Source organism: Dromiciops gliroides, chromosome 5, assembly GCF_019393635.1.
Source record: "Dromiciops gliroides isolate mDroGli1 chromosome 5, mDroGli1.pri, whole genome shotgun sequence".
NCBI classification, from domain to species: domain Eukaryota; kingdom Metazoa; phylum Chordata; class Mammalia; order Microbiotheria; family Microbiotheriidae; genus Dromiciops; species Dromiciops gliroides.
This window is the reverse complement of record NC_057865.1, coordinates 153,909,700-153,936,339: the sequence shown is the minus strand read 5'-3', so window position 1 is coordinate 153,936,339 and position 26,640 is coordinate 153,909,700. Positions and strand designations below refer to the sequence as shown.

The 26,640-nt window shown below is 35.6% G+C and overlaps 1 protein-coding gene across 1 annotated transcript in view; it reads left to right on the top strand.

Annotated features, from left to right (window-relative positions):
• The window catches only part of SEMA3C (semaphorin 3C), a 195,516-nt gene that overhangs the window by 88,482 nt on the left and 80,394 nt on the right, over positions 1-26,640 (top strand). Inside the window, exons 3-6 of the mRNA XM_043968818.1 lie at positions 160-320; positions 2,100-2,162; positions 15,392-15,511; positions 21,177-21,267. Coding sequence (XP_043824753.1) covers positions 160-320; positions 2,100-2,162; positions 15,392-15,511; positions 21,177-21,267 — 435 coding nt within the window. The remainder of the gene's footprint in view (positions 1-159; positions 321-2,099; positions 2,163-15,391; positions 15,512-21,176; positions 21,268-26,640) is intronic.

The window sequence follows — 26,640 nt, the reverse complement described above, 5'->3', positions numbered from 1 at the left end:
AAAATATCATAAATGAAAAAGAAAGATGAATTGCTTAAGGTACCAAACTGCTGTGTCATTACAGGTGGAAAAATGAAGCCATTCTTTTTTAAATTACAAAAAACAAAATCATAAAACCAAGAAACTTTTAAAACTAATTTCTGCTATTCCCTGTTTCAGAACTGCGGGAAACCAAGACCTCTGAATATTACAGTCTTTCCCACAATCCATTAGACTACAGGATATTATTAATGGATGAAGATCAGGACCGGATTTATGTGGGCAGCAAAGATCATATTCTGTCTTTGAATATCAATAACATAAGCCAGGACCCTCTGAGTGTAAGTTCAAAAATGTTTTCAGAACTCAAAATTGCCTCATAATGTGTTTTTCTGTTGTTGTGTACAGAGAGAAAAAGAGAAAGAAATGTGCATTTCATTAGACCAGCAGGCAAAAGTCCAGGTCCATTGCTTAGTGAAAAATATGGGTTTATTTCATAGGGAACATAAGTTAAATAGAGTTGTTCCAGTTTCTCCCCTCTGGCTTCACAGGTAGCAAAATTTTGTTCTCTAAAATATAGAAAAAGGGAAATTTTCTTGGACCATTGACAAATTAAATAAAATTGAGGTAATGGGTAAAAATATGAAATAGGATAAAAGAATAAAAAGAAAAAAAATATTTGAAGAGAACTTGAGGAACAAAGTTAAAGACCATTTTATGTTTTCAAGTTAGTTTTCTATTTTTTTTAGCATAGCACAAACAACAGGTTGCTAGGACTCTAAATATCATAAGAATTTATCCTACAGGTAATAGAGAGATACCAGAGTTTATCCTTTGAACTAAAGGAGGGACAAGGTTAGACCTACATTTTAGAAAAAAAAAATCATTTCTCTTGGTAGGAGAAGGATTGATTGGAGTGGAAAGAGAAGGAATAATATATTATGTTATAATCAGATAAAAGAATTTTAGAGTTCTTGATCATGGTAATTATATGATCATGATCAATGGCATTGTGTTTGTGTATGACTGTCCTTATTCTTTATAAAGGAGTATGTTATAGAGGGGGGAGTAGATTGAAGAATTTAGTAGTAAGTTTGGTTGAGGGAATATTAGTATTCTTATTGAGGTTCTAGAGTATTAGGTTGGAGTTGGGAATGGACAGAGAGATCATGAACCAGGCACTGACCTCTTGGAGAAGGGAGGGAGAATGATTCTGATGAATATGCTGATGGAAAGTTTTCTAAATGTATATTTTGATATTTTAAACAGTCAGCTAGGTGGTACAATAGATAGATCACTGAAATTAAAGCAAAGAAGACCCAAATCCTAACTCAGACCTTGAGTGTTTTTTGGAACTTAGAAAGCCTTAATCAATATAAACACTGTGATTTTATGTTATAGTGTTATATAGTGTTATAGTTTTGGGTATGTGTAATCATAGCATGAAAAACCATATTGATATTTAGGTACCCATATTATGCAATTAATAGATGATATGTATACTTTTGATACAATCATTTTGATATTGTCTACCTATCTTTAAGTGATATTGTCAGGAAAACTTATGAATCCAAACAAAAAGAAAGAAAAATGGCTACTCGAATTCTCTATAAAATTTTGTTAGAATGAGCTGATGGTAATAACATTCTTTGGGAAAATTCATTCTTATAATGGAAACAGTCTAAATGATAGGGAGAAAAATCTTAGATGTGTTTTGAAAGAAGCCCTATTAGCATCAATGAAATGAAGATATTATTATATATATAGACACACATGTATACATACATATACACATATATACATACATAAACAGAGACACACACACACACATCTTATATTATGGAGCTGCTAGGTGGTTCAGTGGCCTTGAATCAGGAAGACCTGAGTTCAAATGTGGCCTCAGACACTATCTGTGTGACCCAGGGTGAGTCCCTTAACCCTATCTGTCTCAGTTTACTCATCTGTAAAATGAGCTAGAGAAAGAAATGGCAAACCACTCCAGTATCTTTGCCAAGAAAAATCCACACAGGGTCATGAAGAATTGGATATGACTGAAATGACTCAACAACAACAACAATAACAACAACAAAAACTTATATGACCTTGTTCTTTCCAAACAGATTTTCTGGCCAGCATCTGCAAATAAAGTTGAAGAGTGCAAAATGGCTGGCAAAGACCCCACAGTGAGTATTTTTTTTAATGATATTATTGTTAAGCATTTAGCTTTTGTATCAGAGTACCTTGAGTGCAACCAAAAGTGAGACAAAAAGGACATTAATGTTTTAGATACTTTTTTGAACTTATGACAAACCTAGAAATTAAAAGAATTTGGAATATGTATGTTTTCTTCATCTTCAGATCTCCCATTAGGGTAAAAAATGTGCCTCATTTTACTTTTGTTATTGTACTTGTATGTTTTTAGGGATGAATATGAGTGATTATGCTTGTTCCTAACATATCTAAGAGGATACTTTGCAGGCTTGCTCAAGTAATGATAACACAAGTGCCTGGAACAGTTTCCAGGTTTTATATGGATATTTCTAAAGAAAAACATTTTGCATACAGGCAGTGGTGAGTCTGTACATTCTGGAGGCACACACCTTCAGGAAATAAAGGCCCCTTAGTAGTGTTTTGTTTTGTTTTAAGGGCAGATGTCATTTAAATGAACATGCATCCTATCTATAGGTGGCTAATGTATATATAGTACTTGAAAAAATATTGAAGGTTTATGTCAAATTGTAGCTAGGAGCACTTCATCCTAAATTTTTCAGTCGTGAGAAGGGTCATGACAATATTATTGTACTTTGCTATTGCCAATAGAAGAGATCAAATGAGTTGTAGAAGCTCATGCAGGAAGTTAGGTGGCTTATGATAAAATTCAAGGAATAGTGGTTCATTAAATAATCCTCTAAGTTACTTATTATGAACCACAAAAATATGCAATTGTGTTTATTTCATCCAAGTGATGAACTATAACTGTGTTCCGTAGATCTGGACCTAGGAATGCCTAATACACTGACAAATGGATGCATCTTAGGGACGAGGATTTAGATGTAGGGGAAAAAAATGTTCCAAATATGGATGTAGCAACCAAAAAGAACTAAATCTCAGTTTGTCAAGTTTTGGCCTTATATTCAGTATTACACTGCTGGGTATTTTATATGTTTAAGGAAAGTAATCATGATTTAAGGAGTTACATAGACCTATGCACTGAAAATATATTACTGCTTCATAGAGGTAGATCACCACTCTCCTTGGAAGAAAAGTAGAGAAATACTGTGAGTCACCAAGGAAGCTCAAAAGAATGACCAGGCGATGTTTCAGTGTTCATGAGTTTAAGAGATATTTTAAATAATTTGAATTTTACCCATAGACTATGAATAGCCACAGTCACAGAAGAAGGGGACTTGGCTCTGAGCAGAGTGAAGCTGAAATGGGCTTCAGCCAGTGAGGATCCAATTGCATCATTTTGTGGGTGGCTAAATTTAGGTAGCTAAATTATTCTACCCATGATTGAAGAAACAAAGTTAAATTTTATTAAAGGGGTCCTTTTCCTAGAAGTTTCCCTGTGAAGAAGGGGAATACAAGCTGCATGGTGAAATGAGAAAGGTTTTAGGAGTGGTTTGTTTCTTCTTCCCCAGAAGAGTCCATTGAGAGTATGACAAGAGGAGAATATAGCTCAGACATGGGGGGTGGAGGGTGGGGGAGGAATGAGTCTGTATAATTAGCCATGCACATGTGAAATTACAACCTAATAATGAATATGGTTTATCTGTGTGTGTGTGTGTGTGTGTGTGTATTAGTGCTTTTCACCATATAATTGAGTTTTACTGAACCATTTGCCTCAAAAATACTTTGTAGTTCAGTGATGCCCTGTGGCTATAAATTCTAGTAATTGATTATCCTTTGTTGAAAAAGCTTTAGTTAAAACAGTCACAGAAGATAAATCAGAGAATTCACTGATGACCTAGATCTCCTTGTGGATTCTAGTCCTGGAAATTCCCACTGACTTTCTGCATTGTCTTGAACAAGGGATTCAGCATCATGGGATCATAAAAGTGAACTAGAAGAGATCTTCAGAGTTGTCAAGTCCATATCACATACTTTACAGATGTACAAACTGGGGTCCAAAGAGACCAATTTCCTGTTCTTGCCTGAGGGCATATAGGTAGTTAGTGGTAGAGTTTGATTTCTCTCTCTCTCTAAGGCCTTTTTCTCCTCTCTCTGGCCTCTCACTTTTGTTACTTAACTAGTCTAGTTGGGCAAAACAAAACAAAAAAACAACCCACAACAAACCTCTTTCCCGATCAGTTTCTTAGAGCTTTTTGTTTAGGCCTGTGCTGTCGTCTTCTTCTTCTTCTTCTTCTCCTCCTTCTCCTTCTCCTTCTCCTTCTCCTCCTCCTCCTCCTCCTTCTCCTCCTCCTCCTCCTCCTCCTCCTTCTCCTTCTCAACATTTCTGTGTGTACATTTCTTGGTGCTCTTCTTATATGTTTGAGTATAGTTGTTTTTCATTGTTGTCAGGGTTTAAGTACGGTGTTTCTTGCCTGTGGAAAGGTATTGTATTTTCACAGTATTTCTTTGTCAAAGAAACTAAATTATTTAGCATAGAGTGTTCTATTAAGAAATAGTTTATAGTATTTAACCTAAAAGCTTGTTTTTTTGTGATTTTTTTTGGGGGGGGGGCAATGGGGGTTAAGTGACTTGCCCAGGGTCACACAGCTAGTAAGTGTCAAGTGTCTGAGGCCAGATTTGAACTCAGGTACTCCTGAATCCAGGGCCGGTGCTTAATCCACTGCACCACGTAGCCACCCCCAAAGCTTGTTTTTTAAAAGAAATTATTTTGTTTTTTACTTGGATCTATAATTTTATTGGTAGATGAGACTGCCAATGAGGAAACTGCTTCAGCCAATGTGGGTTGGCACCTACTCTAAAATCTTAGTCTTAGAGAGTTGCCTACAGCCCTGAAGAGACAACATCTTGTCTTCCCAAGGGTCACATAGTTCATGTATGTCAGAGGTGGGTCTTCAACTCAGATATACTTGATTTTGAGGTTGGCTTTCTATCCACTATCCCTTCTTGCCCCGTGGTTCAAAAACAAGTTAATAATTGCAAAATAAATTAGTGGCTTTTAGATAATGTAAACTTTTCAAATGAAGATATCTTTTTGGAATTGTTAATATAATCTCTTGTAAACACCTAAAGTTGTATCTTCTGCGTGCCCTGTTTTTTGTCTTTTTTTTTTTTTAATCATTGTATATAATAGCCCTGACTCATGTTTTAATATCTTTTATACAAAGCAGAAAAGTGACAGAGACTTTAACTCAGTATCTGGCATAATACATTGGGAAGACAAACTCAATAACAAAAAAAAAAAAAAGGGTTTTCCTAAATCCATTAGATACAAACTTTAATTAAAATTATTGATAAAATGTCACATTTACTAGACCATAATAGAGTATCCTTTAAACATTAAATTAGAAAAAATAAGGAATCCTTATACTCTCACAGATAAGGATTCATGTGGAAAATTGGGTTGTGATGGTAGATATTTATTTCTCTTCCCCATCTCTAGCAGCCTTTGCTACCATGACCCTTTCTCCCTCCAAGTCCTTAGTAGTTACATCCCCATGCTCCATGTAGTTCTCCATATACTTTTATATTTTATTAATGTAAAAAATATTTGTTTAGATATGAAAACAGTGCTGCAAGCTTTCAGACACAAGCCCAAGGAAATAGGGTTTAATGAATGTACTAAATAACCAATGTCAAATAATTTTGAATAAAATAAACAGGATCTGCCACACTTATGCATCACAATCTCTACAATATACATATGTATAAACACAACACATTCAAAATATCAACCTTTACTAAATTTATTAAATGTATAGAATGATGTGTTCTATGCCCATGATGAGCTAACTAACCCTATGTTACTGGTAAGGATGTTTTCTTTACTAATAACTTTATTAAAAGGGCTTCATTTCTTCTGACAAAAAATCACTTAAATGGAACAAGGAATATCAATTGGTAAGAGTCTAGGCCTATGCTTTGAACAAATAGCAACTTAAAAGTCTTATGTGCTAGCTCTCAAAACTATGTAGTTATTAAAAAAAGAATTACAAACAAAGGAAATAACTTTCAGGTCATTTATTTTTGTTGAATTCTCTCAGGTTTCAATAGATAAGCATTGTCAAATATTTAATCATATGATTGTAGGATTCAGAGATGGAAAATACCTTTGAGATTATTTCACCCAAACCTTTATCTTACAGATGAGAAAATTAATGGCCAGAGATATTAAGTGACATTTTTCTAAGGTTATAGTAGCCAAGTCAGGTTTCAAACACAGATTCTCTTAGATCAAATCAAATGGCCTACCCACCATATCAGACTTGGTTTTTCGCTTGTATTGTTTGCTTTCCTTGTGGTGTGGAGGAGCTGCTAAGCCTAAGATAAGGTAGAAACCTGACTCGCTAACCAGGCCTGTGTTTAAAAGATTGAAAATTTCAAATTAAATAATTTGGGTCAATGTGGATTTTTTTCTTTGTTTTTGTTTTTGTTTGTTTTTAAGATGTACTGTCTTGGGGCAGCTAGGTGGCGCAGTGGATAGAGCACCAGCCCTGCAGTCAGGAGTACCTGAGTTCAAATCCGGCCTCAGACACTTGACACTTACTAGCTGTGTGACCCTGGGCAAGTCACTTTACCCCAATTGCCTCTTTAAAAAAAAAAAAAAAAGATATACTGACTGGAACCAGACAACCCATGATCAGCTCCTTCCTCTGTTACTACTTCTATTATGTTAGGCAAATCATGTCATCTCCTTGGGTCACAAGCTCCTCAGTGTGTAAAATGAAGGCATTGGAAAGAATGGCCCCTAAAGACACTTTCAGTTTTGTCTATGATTACTATGATCTTGTGTATATCAACACATTTATACCCTAGTTTGTTGTTGTTCAGTTGCATCTGACTCATCATGACCCTATGTGGGTTTTCTTTGCAGAGATATTGGAGTGGTTTGCCATTCCCTTCTGTTCGTTTTACAGATGAGGAAACTGAGGCAAATGGGTTTTTAGTGATTTACCCAGGGTCAGCTAGTGAATGAGGCCAGATTTGAATTCAGGAAGCTGAGTCTTCCTGACTCTAAGCCCAGCACTCCATCCATTGCACTAACTAGCTTCAGAGCCTTACGAGAATATTATTCAAAACCATAGTTCCTTGCCTAAATACTGAGTGGGTCTTCTTTAGATTCATACCCTGTCTATATAATTGTTACAACCAAAAATAAGCGTTTTGCAGTAAACTTCTTTTATGAGTGTCTTAAAGACTGGTATCTGGACAGTCAGCATACCATGCAGTTGATCTGTTTATTAAAGACATCCATAAATACAACTTTGGCTCCTTTCCTAGATTTTCTTTTTTTTTTTTTTCCCTATAGTGGTACTTGCAGAGTCTCTCTTCATCTCTTTGCTGCTTGGAGGAGGGCAGATATAGCTGACTATATAGTAGAAAAAGAATGGCTATAGATAAGGAGATCCAGATTGTGTCTCAATATAAGGAAAATATTCTCAATTAGAATTATTACAAAGAGAAATGTGTTATTATTGGAAAGAGTGAGCTCCCCATCTGTGAAGATCTTTATATAGAAGGATTGCCACTTGTTGGTCATGATATTCAGGCCTTGTATTCAGGTATGGAATAGACTGGATAAGCTCTACCATCTTTTCCAATTGTGTGGATACTGTTTAGGCATTATGGGATCAACAATGCTATTTCAGTGTAAAATGCTGTCATCTTTAAAAACCTAATCTAATTGAATCTTTTAAATCTTAAGATAAAAATGACAGAGAACAATTTTAGATGCATACAAGTCAGAGAGAATCAACACTTAAGTCCATAGTTATTTCCATATTAAAATGTCATAATAGTGACTTGGTGTGCAAACCTGATACAGTAATTACCCTCCAGAGACTTGAAGGGGGCTTCCCAAAAGCCTAGATTACTTATTCAAGGTAAAGCAATAGGTCTTTATTTGGCAAATTAAAAAAGAGGCTAAGTAGTTTAACTGGAGATACCCAGTCTTGGAAGTATAGAGTGGAAGGCAAGGGCAACAATAAAAGGGCACTAGAGGCAGCTGGATGGCATGGTGGATAGAGTGCCAGGCCTGGAGTCAGAAAGACTCATCCTCCTGAGTTCAACTTTGGCCTCAGACACTTAGAAACTGTGTGACCCCAGACAAATCGCTTACCTGTTTGACTCAGTTTCCTCATCTGTAAAATGAGCTGGAAAAGGAATTATCAAACTACTCCAGTATCTTTGCCAAGAAAACTCCACATGGGGTCACAAAGAGTTGGATATGACTGAAAACTAACCAACAACAAAAGGGCAACACTTGTCCCTCAAGTTATAGTAGGGGCTAAGACCTAACACTTGTTGACGTAAGGATTTGTGACATTGCCAAAATAAGTTGTTTTTTTTCCAATTTCCCCCTTGTTATGATGAATAGGAATCACAATTCGGCAATTATTCCATTTATTGAGGATGCTAAAGAACATATAAAAGAGTTTGGGCTTTTATAAGAAAGTTGGAGTTTTATTTAGGCAAATAAGTTTGACTTCACATGTGATGTCACAACCAGAGTTGTCCCACTGTTTTAACATAGTTCATAGAATATTATAACATGGAGGGTTTTTAGAAAAGGGGTAGTTACAGGCAGAAAAAGGAACATGTCTAAAGCAGAGATAACAAATTGCATCCCCACACCTCTTCAGAAAATTATTTTTTTAGACAGACACAGTAGGTGAAGGATAATTATAGTAAGGGAGTATAATAGCTAAATTTCAGATAAATTAGATGAACTGTTTATCTCTAATTCATTATTATTTGTAGCAGTATCACCAGTTTGAATATACATAAGGTGCTAATCCTATTGCATAGTGCTATTGGAGACATTCACTAAAACATTCATTTTTGATAAATTAAGTGTTTTTCAACAATTTATTCACAAAAATAATTCTGAGGGACTGCATACAGATTGAAAATGAAAATATAGTGTATTTGATGAGAATGTTACATTTGGTTAAATAAGGACAGTTAGAACTACATTTAGTCAAGTGATGCTTGCCCAGTGTAAATAAAAGAACAAAGCCTGGTGCACAAGAGTTGGAATAAATGGTTTTATTGAAATATCCATCAATATATAAAGCAAACACATATGCTGGCTCTAAGCAGAAGAAAGAACTCGATTTGTGCCCACTGTTGTTTCCATTTGGGATGATCAAATAGATGTTAACATTTTTAGTCAGTCTTTAAGATAAGCACCACTTTAAGTTACACTTTGGCCAGACAGAAAGTCTGTTCTCCTCAGCTTAGCACTTAATTATGTACTTTATTTTCTACTTCATTACTGTTTTATGTTTGATCAACCCAACTGTACTATAAGTTCCTTTGGGACTGGTGCCATTTTTAGCTTAGATTTCTTGACCACAGAGGTAGATAGAACTAAGACCAATGAATGGAATCTATAGGGAGACCAATTTCTGCTCAATATAAGAAGTAACTTGTCTTCCATCATTCCCTTCCAAATATTTTATGCCATAACGAAACTCTCTATAGCACTTTCCATTTCACATTCTCATCTCATACAACAGCATAATGTAATGTAGAGAGTTTGGCATCAGAAAATCTGGCTCTGCTCCCATTTGGATCTCTTGAGTTTGTGGAGGTCATGTGATCTCTTTGATCTTCAGTTTCCTTTTCTGTAAAATTAAGTGATTGGAAAAAAAAATATATTTCTAAGGTTATCTTCTAGCTCAAAATCATTTTGTCCCATGAATTGCTTCTAATTAATAAAAATAATAATAGTAATAGTAATAAATGCTAACATTTATATAGTGTTTTAATTTTTGAGAGACAGAGTGGTGTGGTACCAAAAAGTCTGAACTCAGAACCAGGAAAACATGGGTTCTAATCCTGCCTCTGACACACGAAGTATGAGCTTAGACTAGTCATTGATCATCTCAGTGTTCTATGCTACTCCTTTAGAAAATAAATGAAAAAGAAGGTTTCAGCCTATATTGATAGATGGATTTTCCTTATATTGGAATTCCCTTTGCTTATCACTTCTTTTAAAATTTATACAGCATTTTATTTTTTTCTTCTGAAACACCAACTTCTATACAAGGTATTTTCTGCTATGTCCACAACTCATAATTACTTTCCTTCTAATACTTTGTATTTATTAATCACATTACATATATCAATTAATTATACATTTGTATCTACTTATAAAAGTAGGAGGCAGATAGGTGACTGACTAGGAGTCATTTTGGCACTGAATAGATTCCTGGGCCTGGATTCAAGAGGACTTGAATTCAAATTCAGCCTCAGACATTTACTAGTTGTGTGACCCTTGGCAAGTCACTTACCTCTGTTTGCTTTAATTCACTGTAGGAAGATGTGGCAAACTGCTCTACTATCTTTGTCAAGAAAATACAGTATGGTCCATGGGGTCATGAAGAGTTAGATATGACTAAATAGCTAAATTACATCTATTTATATGTGTACATGTTTTATTTATTATTATTTTTTTTTTAGTGAGGCAATTGGGGTTAAGTGATTTGCCCAGGGTCACACAGCTAGTAATTGTGTGTTAAGTGTCTGAGGCCAGATTTGAACTCAGGTACTCCTGACTCCAGGGCTGGTGCTCTATCCACTGTGCCACCTAGCTGCCCCCATGTTTTATTTTCTAAGCCTAATATAAATTCTGGAAGGGTAGGGACCATTTGATGCTTGCCTTTGTGTTCTGTATGCCTAATTATCCTATAAGGTTGCCAAATCATATGCCACCAGTATTCTGACATTTTCTCTTATCTATTCAATTAGTGCAGTCTTTTGCCTCTGAACTTCTATAGCACTTCATTTTTTATTAATTCTTATTCTAATTTGAGTCACATTTATTTTCTTTGTTTAATTGGTTTAAATCTGGGACCCATGACAATCACCCTGATTTTTTATAGCTTAGGGAAGGTAAGCTCAGTGCTGAGCATTTAGTTGTTATTGTTTAGTCATTTTTCAGTCTTGTCTGACTCTTCATGACCCCATTTGCTGTTTTTTGGCAGAAATACTGGAGTGGTTTGCCATTTCCTTCTCTAGCTCATTTTACATATGAGTAAACTGAGACAAATAGGGTTAAGTGACTTGCCCAGGGTCACACAGCTAATAAGTGTCTGAGACTAGATTTGAACTTAGGAAGATGAATCTTCCTGATTCCAAGCTGGTGTTCTACTCTCTCTTGCCACCTAGCTGCCTAGCTAAATAAATAAATGAATGAATAAATAAATAAATGAGTAAATGAATAAATAAACAAACCCATTAGGTATATACCATGCATACTAAGATGAATATTGGAGAAATTGAAGATAGACGTGGCTCAAATCTATCTCTGAAGAAGTTTATAGTTCAGAGACAATTGAAGGCAAGTGAGATAAATGTAAAGAAACTAAATTTCCAACAATGTGTGGAAATTGTGTAAAAATGAATTTTGATAAGGAAAAACTTCCTAGCAGTTAAAATATGCTAGAATGAAATAGACTCCCTCAGACAGGAATGGGGTTGCCCTCATTAGGGAAATCTTCAAAGGGAAGCTAGATGACCATTAATTGCCAAAGATATAAAGGGGATTTTTAGCTTAGCAATGATTAAATATCCACTGACAACATTTTGCAATTGTGATGTAAGAAACAACACTTTCACTTAGGGAGGGAAAGGCTTCATGAATATTGTAGCATCTGATTCAGTCCCTCAAGGAAGGGAAGGGTTTAATAATATGAGCATAGGAAGAGTGTCACTTTGAAATGTGATGGATGGGGTGAACAAAGACCTAAAGATGATGTGTGCAAATGATACAAGAATGGGGTGGATGGAGAGTATTCTAGTTTGTCTGAAACACAGAGCCTTCTAAGAGAGGAAGTGTGAAATATGTCTGGAAAAAGCAGTTTCTATCCCTACTATTGGAGGCCTTGAACAAAAAGATAAGATGTTTAAATTTTATTAATTATGTAGTAGACAACCACTGACAGTTATTGAGAAATGACATGTTCAAAGCATGTGCATTTTGGAAGTATGTTACTTTGGTGGTTGTGTGGAAAATTGATTTGAGAAGGAATAGATCTGAGACAGCAGACCTTAAGAGGCTCTTATAGTAATCTAGGTGAATGAAATAATGTTCTAACCTGAGAGATTTTGCAGAGGTAGAGTCAAAGAGATATGGCCATAGACTGGATGTGTAGTGAGTGATAGAAGATTCAAAAAGATACTTTTGGACATAAGTGATTGGGAATATGAGGGTACCATGAACAGAATGGATAAATTGGTGTTGGGGAGCATATTGAGGTATAGTAATTTCTAGAAAATAGAAATAATTGAATGGAATTTGTGAGAGTGAAATTCTTGAGCCATCTGTATAAAGGAGATGACTGAAGCCATATACATATTGAAAGCTAATTTGCATTCTCTCTGAAACTTCATAAGTTCATGATATTAGGACTTTCAATAATGATGTAGACTATTGCCACTGCTGGTTTTTTAATGCAAATAAGGTGGTAATTTTAATTTAGACTTATGGGGAGCTGCCTCTAACAGTATCTAAGGAAAGAGAGGCATAGATTCTCTGACAGGCTATCTGCTGTTTCCTTATCCCTTATGATAAAAAATATTTTTTCTGTAATAAATAATAATTAAATGAATTATTGAGACAAGACTGAAGAACATAAACAATGATAAAGGACCAGGAGCACATATGGTGGCTTTCAAATGTAAGCACTTTTTAAAAAATTGTATGATGCCTAGTGGACAGTGTCAGAAGAAAAATAATAGAGATTTGTAAAATTCAGGTTGAAATAAGATACTTGTAAGAAAAGTTATCTAGAAAAAAACATCAGATACCACTATTATCAGAAACTAGCAAAATACATGATATAACTCCAAACTTATTGAAAAAGTCCTGCACTCAATTTCTTCATGTGAAATAATAGCTCTGGGGCATGAGACCTGAGTCACCCCCTTCTTGCTTTCTATTACAAAATAATTCTCTTGATTTCTTTCTTTTATTTTCTTCCAATGGTACAGAATGGTTAACCAGTGATTTCTTATTCAAAGTTAATTTGTCTAGAGGACTTAAGGTAAAATAGACATAACTTGCATAATAGTAGTAGATTGGTTTCCTGGTTTATGGAGAAAATATTATATACAGATTCCTAGACTGACTGAACTTGAAGATGAAAAAAATAAACATTTGGGTCTTACTGCTTACAATCATTCCTAATATATACATGTTAAATATACACCAGGCTTGGATATATGCTTCCTCCTGAGAAAGAATATACCAAATACAGTTATATAATCACATTTTAGGTACCTTTATAAACAGGTGTCAGAATAAAGTGCCTTGAAATATTGAACATAAATGTAAGTGTCTCAAAATATAAATAAAACAATCTGTCTGTTGAGCTAGCTTTAATTCCTTTGATTACAAAGTTTGTGATTGATCACTTGGTAATAAAAATCTAGAAAAGAAACATCTGTATGAGATCACTTGGCAGAAAGAAAAATGGCTAATTATTGTCAAGAAGGAATCATCAAATGAACAAGAAGAAATGATAGATGAGGGAAAGAACTTTTAAAAAGTTTACATCTAATTACTTATATACTCCAAAAAGATGGTTTTAAGGTTAGAGCAAACTGGAGTTTTGTCTTAAGTCTGGCTTTTCATGGCCAAAAAGTGACTGAAACATGGTTGAGCACTAATTAGCACAGACCCTCATGAAATTGCTATAGATATGAAAATCTATATCTAGTCATTATTCTAGATGTGAAATTTGGGACTTTTCCCAGTCAAAAGATTGAGACATTTGGATCTTAGATGTAGCTGTCTGCTGCCCCACAGAACTAATAGGCATCAATCATCTCAACGTTTTTATTATATTAGTTCATTTCCATAGAGAAATTGGCAGGTGTCTATAGATACTAGATTGGGAACAGGTCACTTTGGGAAGAGCCTGGTAATATTTGGCAGAGGGTATAGAGTTGCCTTGAGTGAGTTCTAGAGAAAGTATAGTAGGATGGAGGAGTAAACTATTAGATCATTTTGCCTAAGGTTGCCTCTTTGTAATATAACAAAGTAGGGAATATTTTTTAAAACCATAGGCAAATATCACACATCATTGGGCGGTGTGCATGGGATATGATCTGAACTGATGAAGTCAGGAAGCATATCAAAGATTCCTCTAGGCATTAAAATGGCATGTATTAAGTACCAGTATCTGCCAAATTCTCTGGATAGAAATAGAAAAAGGAGATTGCCCCTGCTTTCAAAGAACTCTTACTTTCATTAGAGGGGACAACACATAAAAGAACATTCAGCTGCAGGGTGAATGGAACATCCTGAAACTCCAAAGGATCAGTGGTAACAGAGAAGAAAAGCTTCTGGGGTCCTTAGGTTATGTCATTAGCTCAGATGGTATTGCCAAGGATGTTTAGGGCTCAGAAGCAAGGCATGTAATATGCCCAAGAACAACTTAGGAGGTAGTAGCAAGATCGATGGTTAGTCCTGGTGGTTCTTCATCTCATAGTAAAGAATATAGTTTATGAATCCCATCTTACTCAAGCTATGAAGGCAGTCTAGAAGGGCTTTGGGTGGCTGAAGAAGGCATTAGCAGGGAAGGCAAGGAAGGAAGTAGACTCCCAGTGGTGGTGGCTCCTTTAGTCCTTGACTCTCTGGAATAGTATCTAGGATGGCCTTCCTGTCCCTGCTGGAAGGAAGAAAGTAAATTCATTTGTCCAAGGGTACAAAGAAGTGGGACTTGAATCCTGGTCTTACGAGTCTAAGTTGAGTCAGTGTTCTTTATTTATGCCATACTTTATCAGAAGGGTAGTTTTAAAAATAGTTCTTTGGTGTTTGTGTTTAGAATTGTCAATAGTTCATGCTAAATGATGACTCATAGATTCTTTGGGTTGTTTTTTTTTTCCCCCTTTGGTGAGGCAATTAGGGTTAAGTGACTTGCCCAGGGTCACACAGCTAGTAAGTGTTAAGTGTCTGAGGCTGGATTTAAACTCAGGTCCTCCTGAATCCAGGGCCGGTGCTCTATCTACTTCGCCCCATAGATTCTTAATAGTCTAATACAGTAAGCATATAGAGCTTCTTGTTTTTGATTGGTGGTGGGAGGTAGAGGGTTATTACAAGATTATGATGTTTTCTTATCGTTAAATGCAATTTGAAAATCTAGAGTGTATATCTTGATTTCACAAAATATACATAATTCAGAGGAAGTCAGAGGGAGAGGGAGAGAGAGAGGAAGAGAGAGAGAGAGAGAGAGAGAGAGAGAGAAACACACTTACTACTTTATCCTTGCAGCACGGCTGTGGAAACTTTGTGCGTGTGATACAGGCTTTCAACCGTACTCATCTGTATGTCTGTGGGAGTGGTGCCTTCAGCCCAGTATGTACATATTTGAACAGAGGACGCAGATCAGAGGTAAGTACACAATATTCCATGATCTTCACTTTTTATCATGATTTTGTATTAGTTAAGTCTCAAATATTTAAAACATTCTTTTATTTTACTCTAAGAATAGTAATTTTTCCTTCATATCTACCTATAATCTACAAGAAAATCTATTCATCTTGAGGACATTCTTTTTGAATAGGAAAGAATAAAAGACAAAAAATAGCTTAGTGGCTTCATATTTGCTTTGGAATAGGAACATATATTTTTCTTATACAGTTCAAATTTTATGAATGTTTTGTGATGACTTTAAATTCTCAATATGCTAAAAGTATTTCTCACTTCTTTGCCAAATTTGGTAAAAAAAAAAACCCACATCTTTGGGGAGTTCATGAAGAATGCTGAAAAGTTTTAGTTTCTAAAATCGATTACATAGCTAACCAAGAAGTGGACTTCATTTCAGCTGGATTTACCTCCTCATTCAGTTTTTTGTTTTTTTTTTGCTGGGCAATGGGGGTTAAGTGACTTGCCCAGGATCACACAGCTAGTAAGTGTCAAGTGTCTGAGGCCGGATTTGAACTCAGGTCCCCCTGAATCCAGGGCCAGTGCTTTATCCACTGCTCCAACCTAGCTGCCCCCCTCATTCAGTTTTTGAATGACTTGTTATAGCAATAAATAAAGTATGCCATATTATTATGAATTTTGAACTGAACTACTTATAATGGATAAACAAAATATACCTTGTACGTGTCAATAATTTAACCTTGCTCATGTAAGCTCTTGCTGTCGACGTCCAGAATATGACTATGGAATAAAAAACAACTAATCAGAAAAGTGAAATTTTTAATAAAACAATTTATTTAGTATTTTATTATTATTATGCATACTATTAGTTCAGTCCAACTTGTTAGCATCTGTTTTTACTTTTATTAAAAAGCCTAAAGCCATTGGATGGTCATGTGGGTCATAGGGCAAAGCTTTTAGGAATTTCAGAATTGTTCTAAAGATTTTTCATATGGTGATGTTAGTTTATTATTATTATTAATTATTATAATGATTATATAATCATGACAATCTTGCAAAAGATTAAAATTTCCACTGATTCCCTGAATGTTTTCCATTTGCATTTAACTAATCTATTTTATAATTAACAAAAAATATCCCTTTTTCTACCAAAATCTTCTTTAGATTCCTTCTACTTTTCTTAAAGGGATTCAAACACTTTTTTTTTGGGGGGGGGTTGGGTAATGAGGGTTAAGTGACTTGCCCAAGCTCACACAGCTAGTAAGTGTCAAGCGTCTGAGTCTGAATTTGAACTCAGGTCCTCCTGACTCCAGGGCAGGTGCTCTATCCACTGTGCCACCTAGCTGTCACCCAAACACTTTATTTTTAAGAGGAAAATATGCTTTAGTCTAAAAATACAAACCTAAAAATATCCCTGACCACTTAATAAATTATACTTGGATCCAGCTATCATCAAAGACCAAACTATTGACCATAATCACTTATATCTTACACTGAACCATGCAAAGTTAAGAAAAACACTTTTAGTTGGTCTTACCTTGACAAATACTCATACTCTCCAAACAACATGGAACTAAACACTTTCAAACCTTACAGACTTAGCAGAAGAGATTACAGTTATGTAGGATCAGTATGAATTCTGTCTGATTTCTACTGTCCTGTTTGCTACTGGAATTGTATAAAAAATGCTTGCAGTGACCCTATAGAAGATAAACTCATATCCACAATTTATTCAACTACAAAAGGCAGTTATTTATTATACTTATGAAATAGCCCATGGAACAAGATATGTAGAAGAATAGCAGGATAGTGATTTCTCCCAGCATAGTTTCTATATAAACATTGAAAAAAAATAACAAGATAATGATAATAATAATAATAATAAAGAAGTTGGCTATATTTTAACAGAAAGGAAATTACACAAATAATTATTCTCAAGTTATAGAATACTCAGAGCAAAGGTGGATTTTAGAAATCATGACTAGCAAATTAAAGAAAAAAGGAAATAAAAGAAGAAAAATGAAAATAGTGTGCTATTATAATATCTCCATTTTAACCTGCTTACACAAGCATTCAAGTATGAAAAATTAAAATGGTCAAAGGTAATAACTTCATCACCATTTCCTATAGAAATGTAATTGATAGGGAAAAAAGTGTCAATAACTGGGAGCAAAGTGTAACATTAATGTAAGTAAATATTAATTTGTAAAACACAGTGAAGTAGGAAGATGGTCTTCCATCCTCATTTATACCCAACATTATTTCACAAAAGAAATGACAAGTTGTTGAGAAAACAAGACTAGAATTTCAAAGTCCTGGGTTCATGGTCCAACTCTTACCTCCTTCCAAAAGCATTTGTAATCTGAATGGAAAACGATAACAAATGAACACAAAATGTAACAGATTTGAAAGTGTTCTACAGTGTTCTAGTTTCATTAGCAGTGATAATGTAAGTTACTTTTGGAATATTGAAATCAATACTTATTATTCCATGTTAAAAATAAAAATATCACTTAGGAGTATGAAATGAGGAAGAGCTACTAGTTGTGACTCAGTGCATGCAGAAGTCTGTACTGAAAATCACTGGATAAATGACAGTCATGATGCATGAGAAGTGTGTTCAAATTGATGGAAGAAACTTCGTTAACACCCTGTGAGTCATCAAAAAAAAGTAAACCATATTAGAACCAAGGAAATTTGAAGGTCTAACAGTGAATTGTTGGAAGCATCAGGCCAATCCTCTGGAAATTTATCCTTAGTGAGGAGGCAAGGACCAAGAGAGCACTTTGGCCTTTGCTTGCCTTCAGGTCCCCTTCCCATCCCTTGACCAGAGAAGATACTTATAAACTTCAGAAGACTGGAAGATGTGAAATTTTTAAAAATTAGCATCCAAGAAGTATTTCTGGAACAGTAGTGGTTGACAGCACTGCATGCATTAAGAGCTGAGGACAGAATGGGCACAATGAGAAAAGGAAAATTCACGGCTTTACAAGGAGTCTAGCAGCAAAGCTACTCTACACCTAAGGGGAACACTTGGTGAATCCAACAAAGTCTTCTAAGTGCTATGAAATACTCCACTGCCAAATGTACTCTCTAAGCTTAGACTGAGTCTGTACTTGTAAGAGTCACCAACTTTTGCAAGGGATATTTTGTACCAACTCTACAACTTTAGTAAATATTAATTTCTGGACAACTAATGAATATCACACAATAATGATGGAGGGAAAGACTCTAGTGGGACATATAAAGCTATAGAATTAAAAAGGATAACCCTCTGAACCCTCAGTTTTAACCCCAATGCAACATAGTGACCACCTTCTGAGAACCTGACAAACTATTAGGGGTGAGTCCAGAACACGTTACATTATGATTTTGTAATTCTAAGGTGACATATGTACATATTATGCCTTGCCTGACCTCACAGTTTCTCAGTTGCCTCAACTCTAATGACCCAACAAACATCATTTTAGATGTGTCTCCACAAAAATATAATGGGAGTCTTCCAGTTTCCTCAAGGGTTTCCTACTATGCTTTGGTTTACTATAGAGGAAGAAAAAATATGTTATTGACTGGAGCCCCCAGTATGTGTGGGCTTTACTTACAGGCCAGAAAAATAACCAGAAATTGAATAACAAAGATTTTCATTAAGGCATAATAATAGAATATAAACTATACAATAAAATTGTTCTTAAACCACTAAAATCCAATCCTGTCATGTCTGTATCTGTGTGGATGGGAGGAACTCACATTTTGAAGAGGCTAGGTGTGGGGGGGTGTTCTTTGAGATAGATGTTGATTAAACCATGGCTGCAGTAATTTTATTGGGTGAGCCTCTGCCTAAACTGTTGTCTAACACAGCTAGCAGGTCTCCTAGTCATTTCAGCTCTGTTTCATCAGAAGTCTCTGTCTTAAAGCTTTCTTTCTGACCTATGCTTGCAAAGCATTAATTGCTTATGATTCCAGTCCACTTTCTCTCTCTCTCTCTCTCTCTCTCTCTCTCTCTCTCTCTCTCTCTCTCTCTCTCTCTCTCTCTCTCTCTCTCTCTCTCTCTCTCTCTCTCTCTCTCTCTCTCTCTCTCTCTCTCTCGCACACACACGCACACACGATTTTATTTACCCATAAAGAGTATCAAAGCATTAAGGTCATAGTTTGGCAGATCATCATTCGATCTGAAAGGCCCAACAAAGAAGGGTATATCCCAGCCCCAGAATAATTGAATACAAGGATAAAGTATTGTAAGGAGCTACTTGAGAAGAAGGGTTGCCTTTTCCTTTTATTTATATTCCCAGCATTTAGCACGGCGCCTGGCATATAGTAGGCATTTAATAAATGCTGATTGACTGGTTGACTGATCTCTGTTTTTCTAAGATGGGAAAGACTAAGTCAGGCATCAAAGTTGGAGGCTTTTTGTAGAGAAGAACCAGTAGGTGCTCCAGCAATTATTGGGAGATGGGGTGGACAAGGACCTTTGAATCATCCTATCACCTTCTTTGCATTGCAGTGATCACATGCTGCTTTCTACCGTGGTTATTTATGTACATATCTTCTCAGCTAAGTTATATACTCCAGTATCCTATAGTAGAAAAGCCATTGTATTTGGAATCAGACAACTTGGGCTCCAATCCCATTTCTGAAATTTATTGTCTGTTACTAGTCACTTGACCTTCAAGGGTTTTTATTTCACAACCTCTGAAGAGTGCCTTCCAGTACAAGATCTATCATCCTAAGATTCTAGAGAAGAGAAGCTTTGTCTAGTTCACTTTTGCTCCACATCCACATCAAGTAACACACAGGTCTTGCATATAACAACAGTTCAGATCAATTTGACAAAAATGTCAGCTGAATGAACAAGGAAATTTAAGCTTGACTTAAAATGATAATTGTAATTATAAAAGTAAGCCAAACCAAAACAGTGGTCATTTATCACTCATGGCATTTTCCCCACAGTATTACATGAGCCATATTATACAGACATTGCTCCTATGTAATGAGATGAGGCATTTTTTTTTTGTTAACATGACATTTGAGTATCAGAAATACCTTCTTTGTAATTATTTTATGAGGCTAATAGATCAATAAGATAACCCATAAGCATTTATTAAATGTATAGTATATACTAAGCAGTGAGCATACAAACATGAAAACAGGACTATTTCTGTCCTCAAGGAATTTTAATGTCTTAAGGCAAAACATTTAGTGGCAAAATAAAGCTTAATCTATTTTTTAATCTTTTTCAGAAACATTATCTTCTATGGTATTAATACAAACAATATACTTTGTGCCTGAATAAAACTTTTTTTTTCTTAATTTGACTCCACACAGTACATATCTGGTTGTAGTTCATAATGACCTCTGGGTTTCAAATAGTTTTTGCTGGCTCTTCTTTCAGAATCTCTCAGTGCCTGCATCAGATTTGGAGGTGCAGTGCCATTAAGATAAGGAACAAGCCCTCTGAGATTAGTTTAACTTTCACAGATAAACACTTCTTAGAGGTCAAATAATTCTTAGGAATAATAGGTTGGGAAAATTAACTAGGAACATGTAGGTAGCCAAATAGAAAGATTCTTCAAGGTATATTTTTGTTTTAAACTAAAAAAAAAAAAGCCCCCCTTTCCCCTAAATTTATAAAGTTGCTTCTCTGTATTAATTTAGCCCTTATTCTGCATTTAAGGAACAAGTCTTCATGATTGATTCTAAGTGTGAATCTGGAAAAGGGCGCTGTTCTTTCAACCCCAACGTAAACACGGTGTCTGTTATGATCAGTAAGTATATAAACACAATGTGAAATGTTGTGAATTAAGCAATGTAAGTTTTAAAACATGGTACACAAAAATTCTCTCATATTTTAAAAGTCCCTTTTGGATTTACATGTGAAATTCAAAACAAGTGTATGTTAGGAAGAAATTGACCATAAAGAGGAAACTATGTTTGGGGGAAAGAAGTTAAGATTTTAATTTCCCCTTTCCTAAAAAGTCCTGTGATTAAAATTGATTACTTAATACATACCATCCTAAATTACACACAATGTGTAATCTGCTAGCATACCAAAGATATGAGATTTCCTTGGCATAGGAATTCCTTTTACTTGGAATACTCAGAATTCATCTATAACTTTGGTAAATCCTAAAATTACCTGCAATGCACAAGTAAATTTACTTACTCGTGACAAAAAGTTATGTAAAAAGGCAAGGACTGAATTGCGGTTTTCTTGACTCTCCTATGGCATTTGATTCACTGTTTCACACGCACATACACACACGCACACACATACTGTACTTTCTAGTATCTTGCATATATGCATTTTGTGGCTGATTTTTCTCTACTTTTAGTTATTTTATTTCAACTTTACTTCCCTGAAAGTTGCTCTTGATGTTCTGCCTCTTTAAAGAGACAGAAGGGAAAATGAATCAGACAGCTATGTCTCTCCTTATACTATCTGAAAAATACTGTATGAAGAACTATTAGAGAGAAGCAAGTGGATTAATTCTATAGACATGCTGTTACCCTTGCAATATATTCATGTGTCTAGTCTTAGGTTCCCTAGCACATCATGTTTATAGGCAAGTCAAAATGTTACTGAAAACCAAATTATTCAATACTAAGTAAGACATTGCACTTATTAATTCTAAAGGCTTCTCATTAGGTAATTAGAGCATTCAGAAATTACTTGAATATGCCAGTTATCAGTAGTAGATTGAGATGGCTAAAACTTCTTTCAATACATTGTGTGCTGCATGTATGCGTTGCTCTTTTCTCATGTATTAGGAATGATTTCATTCTTATCTCTTTCCCAAGAGACTACCTGAAATAACTAATATCACCATTGGTGCTTCTGTGACAATGCATATAAATACACAACCTATTTTTCTCACCTGGGGACCCTACTTTAAAGGCAGGTGCACCCAAAACAAAGTAAAATCACCTAGCGAAATAGCAATGGGACTGTTTGGGTTTCTTTTTTCTTTATATTCCTGGCCTGAAGCACAATACCTGCTGTACAGTAGTCATTTCAGAAGTAGTTGTTGAATTCTGGAACTTGAATATCAAAAGTGAGTGATCAAGTTCATCAGGAGGCATATATGAAGCTGCTGCTATGTGCTAGGCACCCTGCTGGGTACTGGGGAAGCAAAAGCAAAAACAAAAACAAAAAAACCCCAATCAAAACCAAAATAGCCTTGCATTCAAGGGGCTTATATGCTATTGGAAGAAACAACATGTACACACACAAAAAAATACAAAATTATATGCAAGAGGCAGTAGTAACTAAGGACAGTCTAAGGAGGTGTAGAGATTATAAGGGGTGGGGGAGGCATACTAAAGACATAGTTAAGAACCTCTGAACATTCATGGAAATGGGAGATAGAATGATGGATATGAAAAATAACAAGTGATTAAAATATAGATTGCATGAAGGCAACTATATGTAGTAAGGCTAGAGGCAAATTATGAACAGCTTTTAAATATCAAATAGAAGAGTTTGTATCTCACTGAAGGGAGAAAAAGGGAGCCACTGTAACTTCCTGAGCAGGCAATTGACATGGTCAGAATAATGTTTTAGGAATATCACTTTGGTGGCTATGTGTTGGATAGATTGGAGAAAACGAAGATTTGAGGAAAAGGAATAATTTTTGAGGCTACTGCAATAGTTCAAGTGAGAAGGGATAAGAGCTTGAATGGGAGTGGTGGTCTTCTAAGAAAATGGTGGCCATTTAAGCAGATAGAAGGGGATGAATGTAAGAAACAGCAATTGATTGTATGTGGGAAGTGATGAGATTAGGGAAGAGTTAATGATTACTCTCAATGGTAATAGCTTTGATGGAAATAGGGAAGTTTAGAAGATTTTTGTTTGTTTATCCATTCTTGGAGAAAATCAGTGATTTTGGACATGTAAAATTTGAGATACCTAAGGGACTTCAGATAGACAATGTCCAATAGTCAACTGGTGGTGTAGGAATGAAGGTCAGGAGAGAAAATGTGGCTGGAAACATGGGTGTTATTGCATAGAGATGATAACTGAGCTCATTGGACCTGTAAAGAGGGTCCAAGAGAGAGCTTTTGTGAAGGCCCACAGTTATGGGGCCTCAATATATAGGTGAGGATACTTTGATCCTCTGGTAGGAAGAGTTAAGAACATTATTATTAAAACCCAAGGAGGGAAGAGTAGGACAAGAAGGTAGTCAACAGTGTCAAGAGAGATCAAGAATGATGAGAAGTAAGAAAGGCCTTTAAGTTTATCAGTTAAGAGGTCATTGGTGAATTTGTATAGAGAAGTATGAGACAAAAAAAAAAAAAAGAAAAGTATGAGACAAATGATGAGGTTTATGAGTCTTTGGCTGTGAAAGGCTGAATGGGGGATGGTAGAGTCAATGAAGAGTTTAAGAATGAGGTAGACATAGGTATATTTGAGGGTAGCAGGGAAGGAGAGATGAAAGATTAGTCAGACAGGGGATTATTGTGGAAGTTGCTTGCCAGAAGGGACAGGAATAGATAGGATCAAGGTTATGAGTAGAGGAATTCAGGGCTCACAGTGGCTAAATCAGGATGTGAGTTGAAGAGCATGCCAAAATGTAACATAATAACTGACTTAGGATTTTCAGGCTTTGATGTTTTGAGGTATTCATTGCATACATAGAATTTCAGCACTTCATAGTGCCTTAAAGTTCATCAGATTTGATGATAGATTTGATAGTCCAAATCCTCATTTACAAAGGAGGAAACCAGTTAACTGACTTGCCCAAGGTAATACAGTGAGATGGTGGCAGGCCTAGTCTAGAATCAAATCATCTGACTTCTAATCCAATATTTTTTCCAGTATACTACGTCCCCTCCATTGTTTTATGGAATTACTGAACATAACTGGGAATAAATGCAGTAGCTGCCTTTTTGAGGGTTAGAGTACTAACCCTAAATTTAGTCATTATAGTCAATGTTATTACTTACCACAAAAGTATCTGTTATGATGGAATATGACAAGATATAACCTATGGATAAGAAAGGAAAAGGTCAATTAGAATCTGTCTCTTCACATAATTTTTAGAGACATTTAATCTTTAGTGGAAATGTTTATACTTACATAGCTTAATTCTTTTTTTGTTTTGTTTTGGGGGATTTTTTGCATGGCAATGAGGGGTAAGTGACTTGCCCAGGGTCACACAGCTGCTAAGTGTCAAGTGTCTGAGCCTGTATTTGAACTCAGGTCCTCCCAAATCTAGGGCTGGTGCTTTATCCACTGCACCACCTAACTGCCCTCCATAGCTTAATTCTTGAGGTTGACTTTAGTTGGTTACAATGATAATATTTTTAAAAAGTCAGTATACTGGGGCAGCTAGGTGGCACAGTGGCCCTCGAGTCAGGAGTACCTGAGTTCAAATCCGGCCTCAGACACTTAACACTTACTAGCTGTGTGACCTTGGGCAAGTCACTTAACCCCAGTTGCCTCACTAAAAAACAAAACAAAACAAAACAAAAAAAGTCAGTATACTGAGAAACTTGGAGAATGCCTTAGTTATTTCCACAGTTTGCCTTCTGGTGATCCAAAATTATTTTTATTTGGGGGATAATATTCCTTCACATCCTCAGTTGTGACAATTAGACTGGGTAATAGTTTGTCATTTATACTCCAGTGAGTTTGGTAAGCCAGGAAAATTCCTATGTCTTTAAATGGTAGAAAGACTTTGAGATTACCTTTGGACATTGTCACTTTCCGAAAAAAAAAAATGGAATATTTGTAAACTTCAAAAGATAGCTGCAACATCAGCCCTTCCATTGTGTAAACTTCTTAAATGTAGGCCATTTTAAGTCATTGATAAGCACTAAATGGCTGGATGAAGTGACTTTAAAAACATATCAATAATCATCAGTTTTTCTGGTCAGTAGAGCTCTATTTGTGTAAAGTCACTCAGCACTTCAAGCAAAATTTAAAAAGCCAAAGTTTTGAACTTTGGAAAAATTAGGGTTTCAGAGAAACTCTGAAAAGAATTTTGTCTTGTTTTTACCGCTCCAAAGCAGGCTTCTTACCAAGGTAGATAGACATCACTGAGGCCTTTCATTAGATCAAAGAAAGCACAGCAGGACTGGCACCCTAGCTATAATAAATTAGAGTGAATTTAAGGAAGGAAGTGAGGCTGACAGAAACATCTGATACTTGATTACACAAGTAAGTTGTGGGTTGTTTAAGGCCTCATTAATTAATAAGCTGGTGTACATTTGGATTCAAAATTATATTCCCTCATGCTTTTTTTTTTTAATGATACAAGCGATGGTAGTCTTATGAGACAGCAGGAATTAGGCACTAAGTGCCTGGGGGCAAATCAAGCACAAGAATGTGAAATAATTAATTATAAGCTGATAATAATTGAATAGTCACATATAAATATATATGTGTATATATGCATATATATATATGTGTTTCTATACAAATATTTTTTAGCCTTTTAAAGATGCCAAATTGTTGAAATATTTCTTTCTGCTCATTTTGGTTATCCCCTTACAATGGACTCCCACATGGTTTGGACCCCTACTAGGAAGAGAGGCAGGGAGACACAATGCCTGCCTTACCTGCTTATGAATGGGTAGGGGTCCAGTTCATGACCCAGTAAGTAACACAACAGGAAAATTCCACAAGGCCTGTTCTCTAATGCATTTTTTTTTTCTTATTACTGACTAGAAAACCTAGAGAGCCTCAGAAAACATGGGTCATGCCAACATGACCACATTCTGAGGACTGCCAGGGGATTTACTCTGGAACATCAGTCAAAGAACATAGCTGTGTGGCAGCTCAGTCAGACTCTAACCTTGATAAATTTGATTTTTAAAGATTGCTCTTAGCTCCTGTTTTGTACCCAGGGGGTAGCATTGATGCTAACTGGCAGAATTCTCTTTGTTTCCCAAGGGAAAAATTTAGATGCCTTTCATGTATGTTCCTAACATATGGGCTATATTTCCTAAGTTAAAGTACAAAGACAAAGTAGATACTTGCTTCTGCTGCTGTTGATAAAAGATCTTATTTCCATGGTTTTCTTTTCTTTATACTACCTTTTCCTCCATGTTTAATTAAAAAAAAAATCAGTCTGAATTGTTAGGAAAAGTTCCTTGTAAACTTAAAAGCCCTTTAGGAGTTTAAGTTGTTATTCAAA